The sequence below is a fragment of the Carlito syrichta genome, unplaced genomic scaffold, assembly GCF_000164805.1.
Source record: "Carlito syrichta isolate Samal-C Ts95f unplaced genomic scaffold, Tarsius_syrichta-2.0.1 Scaffold305653, whole genome shotgun sequence".
Classification (NCBI taxonomy): Eukaryota; Metazoa; Chordata; class Mammalia; order Primates; family Tarsiidae; genus Carlito; species Carlito syrichta.
This window is the reverse complement of record NW_007249749.1, coordinates 486283-500264: the sequence shown is the minus strand read 5'-3', so window position 1 is coordinate 500264 and position 13982 is coordinate 486283. Positions and strand designations below refer to the sequence as shown.

The window sequence follows — 13982 nt, the reverse complement described above, 5'->3', positions numbered from 1 at the left end:
TAGAACACATAGAAAAACCACACATTTTTCTATATATTAGTAATGAAGGACTGGGAATTAAGATATTTTTTAAAAAGTCATTTATAATAATACCGCACAAAATAATATACTTCAGATTAAATGTAACAAAACACATGTATGATCTCTATGCTGAAAACTACAAATCACTGATAAAAGAAATCAAAGAAAAACCAAGTAGAAGGTCTTCAAAAATTAACTCAAATAGATGTTGACATTAAATTCTATTCTCTTAAATGCTACATTATCCCATTTGTTTTTCTTGGGTAGTAAAAATATCTTTTGAGGCTAGGTAGGTATTGTTATTTCCATACTATAGAATAAGCTGGAGCTGCTAGGACCCAGCACTCATACTCTTAGGTAAGTATTTCTAGAAAATGAAAACTTATGTTCAAACAAAACTTATATGTGAATGTTTCTTGCAGCTCTATTCATAATTACCAAAAACTGGAAGCAGCTCAAATGTCTTTTTTTTTTTTTTTTTTTTTTGAGTTGGAGTCTCACTCTGTCACCCAGACTGGAGTGCAGTGGCCGCTCCCGGACACTGCGTCTCGACCTGCTGTGCTCCAGTGATCCTTCCGCCTCAGCCTTCCAAGTGGCTGGAATTACAGACGTGCGCTATCACGCCCGGCTGATTTTTTTATTTACTGTAGAGATGAGGTCTCGCTGCCCAGGCGGGTCTCGAACCCACGGGCTCAGGCAATCCACTCACCTCAGCCTCCCAAAGGCGCAGGATTACAGGCTGAGCCACCGAGCCCGGCTTCAAATGTCTTTCAATGGGTAAATGGACAAACAAGGACAACTATAACATATAATATTAGTCAGCAATAAAAAGGAACAAGTTATTGATACATGTAATGAATCGCAAAGGCATCATGCTGAGTAGAAAAAGCCAGTTTCAAGAGGTTGCATATGATATGATTCTAGGTGTGTGATGGTCTTAAAAAAACAAAATTAAAATGGCAAAGAACAAATCAATGGTTGCTGAGGTTAGGAATGAGGAGAGTGTGTCTACAAAGGTTTAGCATGAAGTAGTTATTTAGAGTAATAGAACTGCTCTGTATCCTGATTTTGGTGGTGGTTACTTGCATTTTTTACATGTGTTAAAAATTTATAGAACCGCACACCAATTTAAAAGCTAATTTTGCTGCATTTTAATTTTAAAGTAAAACCTAAAAAAACTCACTAATAGCAAAAAGAAAACTGAAGAAAAAATGAGATACCACAATGCACCTACTCGAATGGCTAAAATTTAAGACTGGTCATATTAAGAGTTGGTGAGGATCTTAAACAACTGGAACTCTCACACACTGCTGGTGGGAATATAAAATGTCACTACCACTCTAGCAGTTTCTTAAAAAGTTAAACACATTCCTACCAGTTGACCAAGCCATTCCATTTCTAGATATTTAATCAAGAAAATCGAAAGTATATGTCCATACAAAAACTTACACATGAATTTCATTAATTTGTTTGTAATGGCCCCAGACTGGAAGCAACCCAAATAACTCTGAACGGGGGAATGAATAAACAAATCACGGTATATCCATATAATGGAATGTTACTCCGCAATAAAAAGGAATAGTAAACTATAGATAAACACAAAACATGCATGAATCTCAAAATCATTATGCTGAAAAGAGAATACATATTAGATGCTTCCATTTATATAAAATTCTAAAAAATGTAAACTAATGTAGTTTCAGAAATCAGATGAGTGGCAGAAGCAGCATAAGGCGAGGGACACAAAAAAAGTTTTGTGGATGATGGATATGTTAATTATCTTGATTGTGTTGATGGTTTCATAGATTATATATATGTCAAAACTTATCAAATTATACATTTTAAACTTTGGCAATTTTTTTTGTATGTCAATTATATCTCAATAAAACTCTCAAAAACGTAATTACAATTATGTAAGAGAATGTTCACACAAATGAATGACTGAGAATATGTAAAAATAAATATGTTCATGTTATTGTGTGATAGACATGATTTTGTTAATTTGAACCTTTAATGATAGTGTATTTACATGGAAATGAATGTTATAAAAAATAGATATAAATATATATTTTAATGGGCAAAATGTTTGAACAGATACTTCACCAAAGATCTATGGTAATAAGGCAGATAAGCACATGAAAAGATTGTCAACATCTTCAGTCATTAAGAAAACGTAACTTAAAATCACAATGAAATATCACTATATATCTATCAGAATGGAAAAAAAATCACACAATACTAAGTGCTGATGAGGATATGAAAAAATATTAATTCATAGCTGGCAGGAAGAGAAAATGATACAGCCACTTTGAAAAACGGTTTGGAAGTTTCTGATAAAGTTAAACATATATTTATCACACAACCCAGCAACCCCATTATTAGGTATTAACCAAAGAGAAATGAAAACTTATGTCCACACAAAATCCTGTATGGGACTGTTTGTAGAGATTTCAATCAAAACCAAAAACTGGAAACAACCTAAATGACCTTCAGTTGATGAATAAAGTGGTAAATCTATACAATGTGATACTATTGAGTAATAAAAAAGGACAACTACTTGACACATGGATGAATCTCAACTATGTGAAATAAGCCAGATTTAAAAGTCTACATCCTGTCTAATTTTATTTACATGATATTCTAGTAAAGGCAAAATTGTAGGTACATAAAACACAGCAGCAGTTTCCAAGGGTTAGAGATGGGGTGTAGGAATGAACTACTCAGGGGTCAGAAGGGATTCTGAAGCTGATGGAACTATTCTATCAACTTGATCTCAGTTACACAACTTTACTCATTTGTCAAAAACCATGTAACAATACACCAAAAGGATGAATGTTACGGTATGCAAATTACACTTCCATTAAAAAAACTCAGTCTGACAGTCTGACATTTTGCATTTTTTAATGCTACTGACAACTTATGGAAAAGAAACATCTTTTTGCTTGCAATCTGTTGCAGGCTGTTGCTTTTTTTTTTTTTTTTTTTAGACATACTCCCTGCACTGACAGAGTTTAGAAGCTCATTAGGGAAACAAGACTAAAATATTAAAATTAGTTACAGAAAAAGATTAGGCAAAATAAACTTGAGTGATAAATGAGAGTACAGTAATAAAATGCGTGTGAGAAATGAACTGACACAATTTTGGAAAGGTCTCAGTGCGTCTCACTATTACCGTTCTTATATTATCTCCAATTTTCAAGTCAGGATACCGAAACCTGGGGAGGACAATTACTTTATCCGTGATCCCCTAGCTATTAGGTGTCAGAGATGAGCTTCTAATTCACGCCTATCTTCGTCCAAAGCCTGACATCTCCTGCCTGCAGTGATGGAACAACACAGTAGAGGTTATGACGGCTGGTACCTGGTGTAATTTCAATAGACAGGAAAGCCTCCTTACGCCCCAAACCACCCACTCCAATACTTGGCACGAGTCCTATAACAGACACACCACGATTAGAAGCCGCGTTTCTAAAATTGAGCTCAGCGGGGTCTTGGAATGTAAACTGCCGAGAAAGGAAACAGAAAGCTTCGTGGGGATCTCTTTTCCACGTCGTCAGGGCGCAGGGACCGACTTCGGACAAGTTTAGGGGTGGGGCACGTGACGCACGAGGCCAGCGCCTGAGTCCAACGTGCCACGGAAAAACAGCCAACACACCAAGAACCGGGAAAGCCGAGGTGTGCTGAAGATCCCCCTCTTCAAATTACACCACTCAGCTGTGGGTCGCAAGGGGACACGGACGCACCAAAAACCCCTTCCCTGCTCCGCCCCAACCCCTCTGATCTCCGAAGACATTCCCCCCGGTTGACTCCACCAGCGAGGCTGGGAGGGCAGGGGCGTGCGCCTGGCTCGCCCGGGCCGCCGTGGGCGCAGCAGGGGAAGGCCCTGGGTCCCCGGGCCCGCGGACGCGCCAGGCCGGGCCCCCGAAGGAGCCAAGCCGGGAAGGGCTCCGACCCCAGCGTGGCGGGAGGGGGGAGGCGGGGCCCACCACCTCGGGATAGCCCCCCCGGTGCCGCCCAAGTGTCGCACGGTGTGTTCGCTGACCAGGCGCTCTCACCTGTCCCTCGTTTACCGACCACGCAACCGCTGACCTCGCTCTCACCTCACCTCTCCAGTTCTGGTACTCCGGGACGTAGTAGTATTTGTTGCCCAACTGGTCTGTGCCCACGTGCTGCTTCACTTCCTTCGACAACGATCTCCACAAGGCGCGGAACACATCCTGAGACCAACCCATGCCGTCGTCCGCCACCCGGCCCTTCTCGCAGCCGGATCAGCGGCGGCAGGAGGAACTCTCCCAGCAACCGAGTCGGCCCCCCGCACTGAGAGTCCAATCCGCTTCCAGCCCCGCGCCCTGCCAGTAACAGCGTCCGCCATTGGTCGGATCGATCGCCGCTTGGCCAATGGGAGTCTCTGCTAGTCCAGCCCCGCCTCCGAGCTCTGTCATGGCGGCGTCCGGTGCTCGAGCCGGTCTGAGAGAACGCGACGATGCTGGGGTTTCTGTCCGCGCGACAAACTGGTTTGGAAGATCCTCTTCACCTCCGGAGAGCAGAGTCCACACGGAGGTAAAGGAAAACCTTGCTTTTTTTTTCTCGGATAGGCCTGTTAGAATCCTGACCAATGGCTGTTAACTCTTACCCCACACTTTCCCGTCTCATCAATTTGCTGCCTCCAAACTCGTATTTGCTCTCCTGCTGTGTGGCTTATCCAAATAGCATGACTTTTATGTATTGTTATATTGTGTTTTATATACTTCATTGTTTTATATTCTGTGATACATGTCGTTTGCTCTTTGATGTGTTGTTGACAACCTGCTGGTGTGTGAGTGCGCCTGCGGACTGAGGTGAAGACACTGTAAACCTAAACAAGAGTACTTTTTCGCTTTCCTCTATTTCTTCTCCCTCATTTTAATTCCCCTAGGGAATAACTGTCCTCCAAGGATTCCTTCATTTACTCTTGATCCATTTTAGACATTCGTTATTATTGTTTTGAGTGGAAGACCATTCAGAGATGCTGGGAGTTCTTGCTCTGGCTATAAATTATGTGAGTAAAATTTTGCTAACCAATTAAAAGTAACATATACCCATACTCAGTGTATTGTTTGGGAAATAGCAATTGAAACATGTCTTTCTCGACAGTTTTAATGAATGCATTTAAAATTAATGCATTAAAATTAATGAATTTAAGTTTTAAGTCAGGTGCTACAGGTTGAAAAGGAGACTGGTATTTTGAATTGCTAGGGAAATTTAGAAGAATCTTGAAAGAATGTTTTTAAAATAGAGTCTTAGGAAAATGTGTGATAAATATATAAAATTAAAAAATGAAATTCTGTATTAACTGTTGGTTTTACTAACTACTAGGGGGTGTCCAAAAAATGTATATACATTTTAAGAGATGTTATCTACTTTTCAAAGTTGAATTGACTTACAGTAGCCATGTGTAGTATGACATTTGCTCAAAAGATGATGCTAATCAAATGACTTGTTACTTGTATTCGTCTTTTGTTATTGGTATATATTGAGTATTACAATTATAATACAGAAAAGTCTTTCTTAAAATGTGTACACATTTTTTTGGCACCTCTGTAGAATTACCTGATGAGGTAAATTTATCCATCAAGACCACTTGGTATTTATTATGGGTGTGTTCTGTTAGTGCTGGAAGTTGCCTGTGTGTCTATTTCAACACATGTGACTTAATGTAAAGTTTCTTAATGTTCACAGCCCTTGGCAAATGTGGTTTTAATCCATAGATAGCCATCAACGGATGTCACTGCAGGAAAATTCAGGATTAAAATTGTCCTTGTATGTAAAAGAAAAATCAAGAGAACAAACATTCATAACCCTGAAAATTTTATCATGACCCTTTGTAATCTCCCCCTCCCTCCTTTCTTTGCTTTACCCTCTTCCTAGTCTAGAAACCACACATCTGCTTAGGTCACTATAGATAAGTTTTCTTATTCAGAATTTTATGTAAATAGAACCATTTTTGTTTGACTTCTTTTACTTAGCATATCACAGTATTTTGAAATTTCTTCATTATTGCATATATCAATTTCTTTTTATTGTTGTGGAGTATCCCACTGTGTGGCTATACCCAAATTTGTTTTTCTACTCACTTGTTGATGGACATTTGAGTTGTTTCCAGGTTTCGACTATTGCATACGTATATAAAGCTCCATGAAAATTCACGTATGAGTCTTTGTATGAACATATGCTCTTACCTGTAGGTTAATATCTAGCAGTGGAATGACTAGATATATTTCACTTTTTAAGAACTAACAATTTTCCAAAAGCATTCATACTCACCACCAGTAGATAATAGTGGCAGTTGCTCCGTGTCTTTTGTTTCCCCTTTCCTGTTTTCATTTGAGTAGTTGAACATTATTTAGTATTGCATTTTATTTATGTATTATCATTTTAACCATATCTTTTAAAATAATCTTTTTTAGTCGTTGCTCTAGGAATTATAAAACACATAATGTTCATTGTCTACTTAAAATCATTATGTTACTGCTTTACTTGGCATATAGAAACTTTTTCACCCTTTGCCCGCCAACATATATGTTGTTGTCTTATATGTTACATTTATATACATTATAAATCTCATCAGACAATGTTATAATTTTTTCTGTGATCAAACATTTTAATGAAAAAAGTAGTCTATTTTATTTCCTCCGGTATTTATCATTTCTGTTGTTCTCACTTTATTCCTGGTGTCTCAAGTTTCCTTTTATCATTTCTGTTCTCTCTGAAGAACATTGTTTATCATTTCTTTTAGAGCAGTCTGATGGCTTCATAAAAAGGAATCTGCAGTCAAGATGTTAGTTCTTTTATAACTGTTCCTCTAGTCCCTAAGACTCTGTTCTTTTTATCCCCCATCTTTTTTCCTCTGTGTTGTTAAATTTTATAATTTTATTTGATCTATCTTCAAGTTCACTGACGTTTTTCCTCTATCATCTCCAATCTGCTAGTGATTCCATTAAGTTAAAATAATTTTATATTGAAAAGTTACAAAATTTCCATTCTATTCTTAGTTATATCTCCTATTTCTTTGCTGAGACTTTCTACTTTACCATTTGTTTCAAGCGTGTTCACAATTGCTTGCTCAAGCATTTTATAATGGCTACCTTGAAGTCTTTATCATCTCAGCTTTGACTTCTGTTAATTGTCTTTTATCATGGAAGTTGAAATTTTCATGGATCTTCATATGCATGATAATTTTGGATCGCATCCTAGACATGTTGAATACTCTTATGAAACTCTGAATCTTGTTTTAATCCTGTGAAGAATGTTATTTTTGTCATAACAGGCAATTAACAAGATTATGTTCGGGTAGCAAGTTTCTACCTTCTTATAATAGACTATGGTTTCAATATCAGTTCAGTTTTCAAAGCCCTTCAAATCTGCCCTAATTGTGTGTCTCTCAGTGGTTAGTTTGTGACTTGTGAGGTTAGTTCAGTTTTCACAATTCTTTGTATGCTAGTCAGGGTTAGATCCATGCATTTTCCATTCAGGGATGAGCCCTGGAGTTTATAAACAACTTGATGAGGTTACTTTCCTGAACTTCTTCATCTCTGTGATCTCCCAGATTCTTCTCAGTTCTCTGGGGCTCTCTGTTTTGGCCCTCCAGCCAGAAACTTGGCTCTAGCTACCCTGTTCTGCCACATACTTTCATATTTAGGCCCAAGGCTGTGCTCAGAAGTAAAATGACTGGTAGAAAGCAATGGGGATAGGCCTTACACTCATGGGATCAGAACTCTGACGAGAAAACCATTTCCCTCCCTCAGAGTTCTAGCGCTTGCAGGCCACTGTTTCTGGCCATAGCCATCTCTGTCATGGAATTGCCTGGGGGCTGGGCAATTCCCTATAGTCTCCCTGAGTGTTGGAGTTCCCTTTTTTCCTCCTGAACTCTCTCTGTATCAGGTGCTCATGCTCGCTTCGTGATATCCCCTGAATTAAATTCAGGCCAGAGAGCAGTAGAGGAGGGAAATATAAACTGACCACTTGCAGGGGAAACTGGCTGACCACATGCAGAAGATTGAAACAGGACTCCTACCTGTCACCATACACAAAAATTAACTCTAAGTGGATGAAAGATCTAAAGTAAAACCTCAAACTATAAGAATCTTAGAAAACGCAGGAGACACCCTTATGGAAATTGGAACTGGCAACCCATTCCTATTCAGAACCCTAAATGCCCATACCTTAAGAAATAAGATAGACAAATGGGATCTCACCAAACTAACGAGCTTCTGCAAAGCAAAGGAAACCATCAAGGGAGCAAGGAGAGACAGCCCACAGAATGGGAAAAAATATTCGCCTACTAAATATCTGACAAAGTCCTAACATCTAGGATCTACAAGGAACTCAAACACTGAAAGGAAGAAAACCAAACAGCCCCATTACAAAGTGGGCAAAAGACATGAATAGACACTCTCAAAAGAAGATATTTGGGCAGTCAACAGACACATGAAAAAGTGCTCAGCCTTGCTCATCATCAGAGAAATGCAAATCAAAACCACACTGAGATACCACCTAACCCCCGGTAAGAATGGCCATCATTAACATAATAAACAACAATAGATGCTGGCCAGGATGTGAAGAAAAAGGAACACTTCTACACTGCTGGTGGGAATGCAAACTAGTGCAACCTCTTTGGAAGACAGTGTGGCGAATTCTGAAAGAACTAGAAATTGACCTTCCATATGACCCAGCAGTTCCCCTATTGGGAATATACCTGGAGGAACTTAAATCATTCTACAAAAAAGATACCTGCACATGTATGTTTGTTGCAGCTCTATTCACAATAGCAAAAACATGGAACTGGACTGGATCAAAAAATGTGGTACATATACACAATGGAATATTATGCAGCCATAAAGAAGGACAAACATTGGACTTCACATTAACTTGGATGGATTTAGAGTTGATCATACTCAGTGATCTATCAGAAACAAAGAACAGAGTACCATATGTTCTTACTCATAAGTGGGCCTCGAATAATTATAATATTATAAGAAAGGGATTGGCAGTAGTGGGAAACTTTCAGGGGAGGGAGGGTAGGATTGGCAGTTGAGGGAAACTGCTAGTGGAGGGAGGGGCATACCTCATTAACAAGGGTACCTGCATAATCAACATTTGTATACCTAACCCTGAATTGTTCCCCACATCTTTATAATATAAATAAATAAATAAATAGATAGATAAACTGACCACTGGTTCAGTGATATTTTGGTGTTTTCCTCTAATCCACCTGTTAATATTTACTTGTCAGAGTCCTCAGGTAGTTGTTCCATGCATTTAGTTTAGTTTTTATAGTTGTATTACCCAGAAATGAAATGTTCTGGGTACCTTAAGAGTAAGAACGTGTGCTTGCCTTTGACAAGAAGCTTTATATATTTTTACAACCATGACTGAGCAAACCTTGCGCTAAAAGTGGCAGGCTACAGGCATCTGGTCACGAGTTTTGATTCTTCACTTTCTATGAGCTAAGAGGGGGTGGGCTGCAGGTGTCTGGACACAGTTTTGATTACCATCTCTCAACCTTCTAAGGTCGCAAGTACCTTCTAAATAATGAAACGTATCTTCTATCCCAATCTCCACTGTCTTGCCTCTTCTCTCTTTTTCTTTCACCCTTCCTCCTTCACCTTGTCCACGACTGCCTGTCTCTTCCTCCATTCTTTCTTTTCCTTTCCCTCTACTCCTTTCTCCTTTTATTTTCCTGCTACTTGCCATTGTGAAGAGTCCTCGAGATCATCCCCAGGTTTGATGTTTCTCTAGAAGGACTAACAACTTGGACCAACCTAATCTGAGTGAGGAGGCCTATGCAATTACTCATGACAATGGTTTATTACAGTGAAAGGATACAAGGTAAATCAGCAAAGGGAAAAGGCTCATGGACCAAGTGTGGAGGAAACCACGCACAAGCCTCCAAGAGTCCTCTCCTGACGGAGTCACAGAAGACATACTTTCTACCTTTAGCAATGAATTGTTACAACATATGTGAAATGTTGATCAGAGAAGCTCGTTAGAGAATCAGTGTTGGAGCTTTTTACTGGGGTCCGGTCACATAGACACCCTCTGCCTAGCACACACCAAAATTCTAGACTCCCATTAGGAAAGCAGGTATTCATCGTAAAGCTGTTACTCAAATAGTTTAGGCACAGTGAGCCATTCTTACTCAGGGCAGGAACCTTCCTGATATCCTAGACTCCCTCCAAGGACCCGTCTTGCAAGCAGGCCTTTCTAGGAGTAGCAGTCTCAGGCCTGCTATGTTAGGAAGAGGTAGGCCTCCTCACTCAGATTCGAGTGGGATTTCAGAGCCTGAGCAGGTGTTCTTTTTTTTTTCTTGTTTTTCTTATGACAGAGTCAATTTCCTGGGTTGTTACTAAGCCGGTATTCTAAGCTTGGGGACAGACAAACTCAGGTGATAAGGGATTTTGAGAGAGGCAGAAATCAGAGCCCAAGCCTGGTGAGCACACCGTTGTTGGTGGGGAGAGGGATAGTGGAGATGGAATTGGTTACCTGCAATTCGGAATGATGAGAGAATTAAATATATAATAGTAATGGGAGCTCAAGAAAAGGATAATTACCTTTGCATGTATTTGTGTGATATAGTTTTACTTGTTCCAAGCAGCACTTATTCTGCTGTAATTTGAAAAATCATCCAATAGAAAAATATTTTAAGAAGAAATGGCAATGAAAAAAAATTACTGTTTCATGAACTACTGAAACTCAGAAATGGCAACATAGCATAGTGGTCTAGAGAAAGAATGTCAGCGTTAAAGTGCAGACTGGGCACAGTGGCTCACACCTGTATTCCCAACACTTTTGGAAGCTGAGGCGAGAGGATGACGTGAGCCCAGAAGTTCAAGACCAGCCTGGGCAACATGATGAGATCTTGTCTCTACGGTAAATCAAAAAGATTAGCCAGATATGATGGCACACATCTGTAGCCCCAGCTGCTTGGAAGGCTGAGGCGGAAGGATCACCTGAGCCCAACAATTAGAGGCTGCAGTACCTCATGCCACTGCACTCCAGCCCGGGCAAGAGTGAGACCCTGACTCAAAAAAAGAGAAAAAGTTAAAGTACAACTCAGCCAAATATTAGCTGTGTGATCTTGGGCAAATTACTTATATCTTAATTTTAAAATCAAGAAATTGCATTTAATAATATAACCACTACCACTTATTTTAGTGTTTCCACCCTAGTACAATGTCAATGAGTAATAGGTTCCTCATTAATATTAGCTGTTGCAGTTATTGATTAAGGTCAGATGACTCATAAGTGTTAGACTAGATATTTTAGCCTAAGGCTAAACTGTTTGTAGAAGACAAAGGACCATGTATATTTTCAAATTTTCAAATCAGACACTTAATGATGATTTTGAAAAATGATTTCAAAAATGCTCTCATAATTATTTGTAGTGCTACTATCAGTGTATGAAAATATCAGCTTTCTCCTTTTCCAGCACTGTGCATTGTCATCTAAAAAAAAGCTATAATAATTTGATAAGCCAAAAGTGTTTAGACTAGCATCATTTTGATCAATAACAAATTTAGAAATAATTCTGCTTAAATTAATGTAAGCTCTAATAACATCCAACAGATTGAACCATATTTTAATAGTTAATATTTACTAGATATTTAAAATGTGCTAGACATTGTAATAAGCACTTTTATGTTTTAATTTATTTAATCTTAATATCTTCAAGATGATTTACAGTTATGGAATATCAGAAATGTCATTTGCCTTACTTTGTAAGAGTATTTGCTAATTACTGGTATTGATAGATATTTAATTGGCTTTATTGAAATATGCTTAATTTTTGAGTTGAGCATTCTCATTTTTTATTTCCACCTGTCTTCAAGAGTTTAGGAAATTTCTTTGAAATCCTGTAACTTAAGTTCTTATCCACTAGATGTCCTCAGTTAACTTTAAGTTATCAGAATTTAACTTTGTCCTAAAAATTTGTTTCAGTCTCTTTAAAAACTTAGCAAAATACCCTCTTTAAATGAAACTTAAGGTTTCATATGAAAATTTTTGTATATATTGTTACTACTGTTGATATTTTAAAATTTTATACAAGGTTTTTAAAATTTGTAGATACTTTTGAATGTATGCTAAAAGCTTTAAGCATTACTTGTCATTTTTGCACTATATATAAGCTTGGTAAAGTAAGTTTTTTATATTAAATTACTTTCTTGTGTTAATTTATTTTTCTTTCTTCTTCCTCCTTTTAATTTTTATATTTTTCTTAAAGGGTTTTGGGACTGGAGTTAAACAAAGACAGAGATGTTGAAAGAATCCATAGCAGTGGAGTTAACACCCTTGACATTGAACCTGTTGAAGGGCGATAGTAAGTTTATTATCCGTATCTAATCATTTTTCTTTCCAAGTGAGGTGCAATTAAGTCTTGCTTTTTTCAAACTAGTTATGTAGAAGTTACATTAAAATTAGTAAAAGTCCTATATATTATAGCCTTTTAAAATCTGGCATCATTAATTACAAATAAATACAGAATATCAAACCTGTAAAATGTTGCCAAATACACATTTCCAAATTAATATAAGTATATTCATTGTTAAATCAGCAAACATTCTTTTGTATGCAGAGGGCTTTTAAGTACTGGAGTGTGTCTTTAGATGCTATTTTAAAACATAGTTGCTACTCTCAAGGAGTATAATGGGAAAACAAATATAAAAGGCAAAAGACTATTTTGGAAAATTAAGTGTGAAGCAAACCATATTTGTATTTGAGTTCTTCTTGGCTTTACCACTTTGCAGCTTTGTGACAGTTTTGTGACCTTTCTAATTCTTAGTTGCCTTAGGTATTTAATGGGAACAATAATACCTATAACAAGTTTGTTATGAGAATTGAGAATAATAAGCATAACATGATAGCATAAGACCTAGCTCATAATAAACGGTTGCCACCACTGTTGCTGCTGTTAATCAAAAGCCGTATTACATATACTTTTATTTCTTTCAGTCCATTCTTCCCACAGTAGCAAAAGTGCCTTGAAAAATGCAAATCTGAACATATTCTACTGTCAACTCATTCTGACATCACAATACTGTATAAAAATAAAGTGCAAACCCTTTGTGTTGTCCATAGACCATGTGTAAAAGTAACTAAAGAAAACAGTTTGTCAGGTTATAGTATGTTTAACATTTGCCCCAGAACTTTTATTTTATACAAAAATATTATTATTTGCATTAAATTAAGCCAGGATGGTTTTGATAAGCCTATACTTTTAACTTCCATCTTCTACCTGAGTCTCACCTAATAGTATGGGAGAAAAGTGTAGTTAACATAATTCTCCATTTAGCTTATCGATATCTAAAAGATGACCAGCAATAATTCTTTTCTTTTTCCTGAGCTTTTCCAGGCTCAACATAACACCTCCTGTTCAAAGACAGCTATGGGCAGTCATTTGTAATATATGCAGACATGAGCAACAAGAAATAGCTGCCTTTTTTTTTTCTTGGGTAATGATGGGGACAGTATTCAATACTGCTACTCCAACCAGCTATTTGGAGTAGTGGTCTGTTGCATGACCTGTGAAGTATATGAACTTTATAGACTACCAGTTGGCAGAGTTGTTGGGAAATTTTGGGTTATATGTGCATAGAATATTTAGGAAATGCATATTAAGAAGTCTTTTTGTAGAGTATACAGTGAAAAGGCTGAAGATGCTTGCCATTCCTTTATTGCGTGCTAAAAATCTACAACTATGAGGGGGCCGGAAAAAAAACAAACAAACTGGAATTTTCTTTTGGAGGGCAGGCCCCTTGCAGCACCCTCAGAATTTGTTCCTATGAATCAGATAGGCAACCAAAGTTTTTATCTGGAAGTTTTGAGAAGATTGCATCACGATTTGTGAAGAAGCATCCACGTTGTAGCAAACAGGTGACTGGTTCTTCCACCATGACAACGTGCTGAGTGTTCAGCAGTTTTGGACA

At 37.9% G+C, this 13982-nt stretch overlaps 2 protein-coding genes across 5 annotated transcripts in view; one reads left to right on the top strand and one right to left on the bottom strand.

Moving 5' to 3' along the window:
- The window catches only part of NDUFAF2 (NADH:ubiquinone oxidoreductase complex assembly factor 2), a 201267-nt gene extending 196931 nt beyond the window's left edge, over nucleotides 1-4336 (bottom strand). For 2 of the 3 annotated variants that reach the window (XM_008062081.2, XM_008062083.2), the window contains exon 1: nucleotides 4127-4305. In XM_008062081.2, the coding sequence (XP_008060272.1) occupies nucleotides 4127-4253 (127 nt within the window). In that variant the 5' untranslated portion in view covers nucleotides 4254-4305. Of the gene's footprint in view, nucleotides 1-4126 lie in introns of all 3 variants that reach the window. The other variant, XM_008062082.2, reaches the window with a different exon arrangement.
- Nucleotides 4337-4431: 95 nt separating this feature from the next.
- Nucleotides 4432-13982, top strand: part of ERCC8 (ERCC excision repair 8, CSA ubiquitin ligase complex subunit) — a 48668-nt gene continuing 39117 nt past the window's right edge. Inside the window, exons 1-3 of one of the 2 annotated variants that reach the window (XM_008062080.2) lie at nucleotides 4443-4581; nucleotides 12281-12295; nucleotides 12340-12376. Coding sequence is in view for 1 of the 2 variants with exons in the window: in XM_021714463.1 (XP_021570138.1) it covers nucleotides 4505-4581; nucleotides 12281-12376 (173 nt within the window). In the remaining variant the exon portion in view is untranslated. Of the gene's footprint in view, nucleotides 4582-12280; nucleotides 12377-13982 lie in introns of both variants that reach the window. The other variant, XM_021714463.1, reaches the window with a different exon arrangement.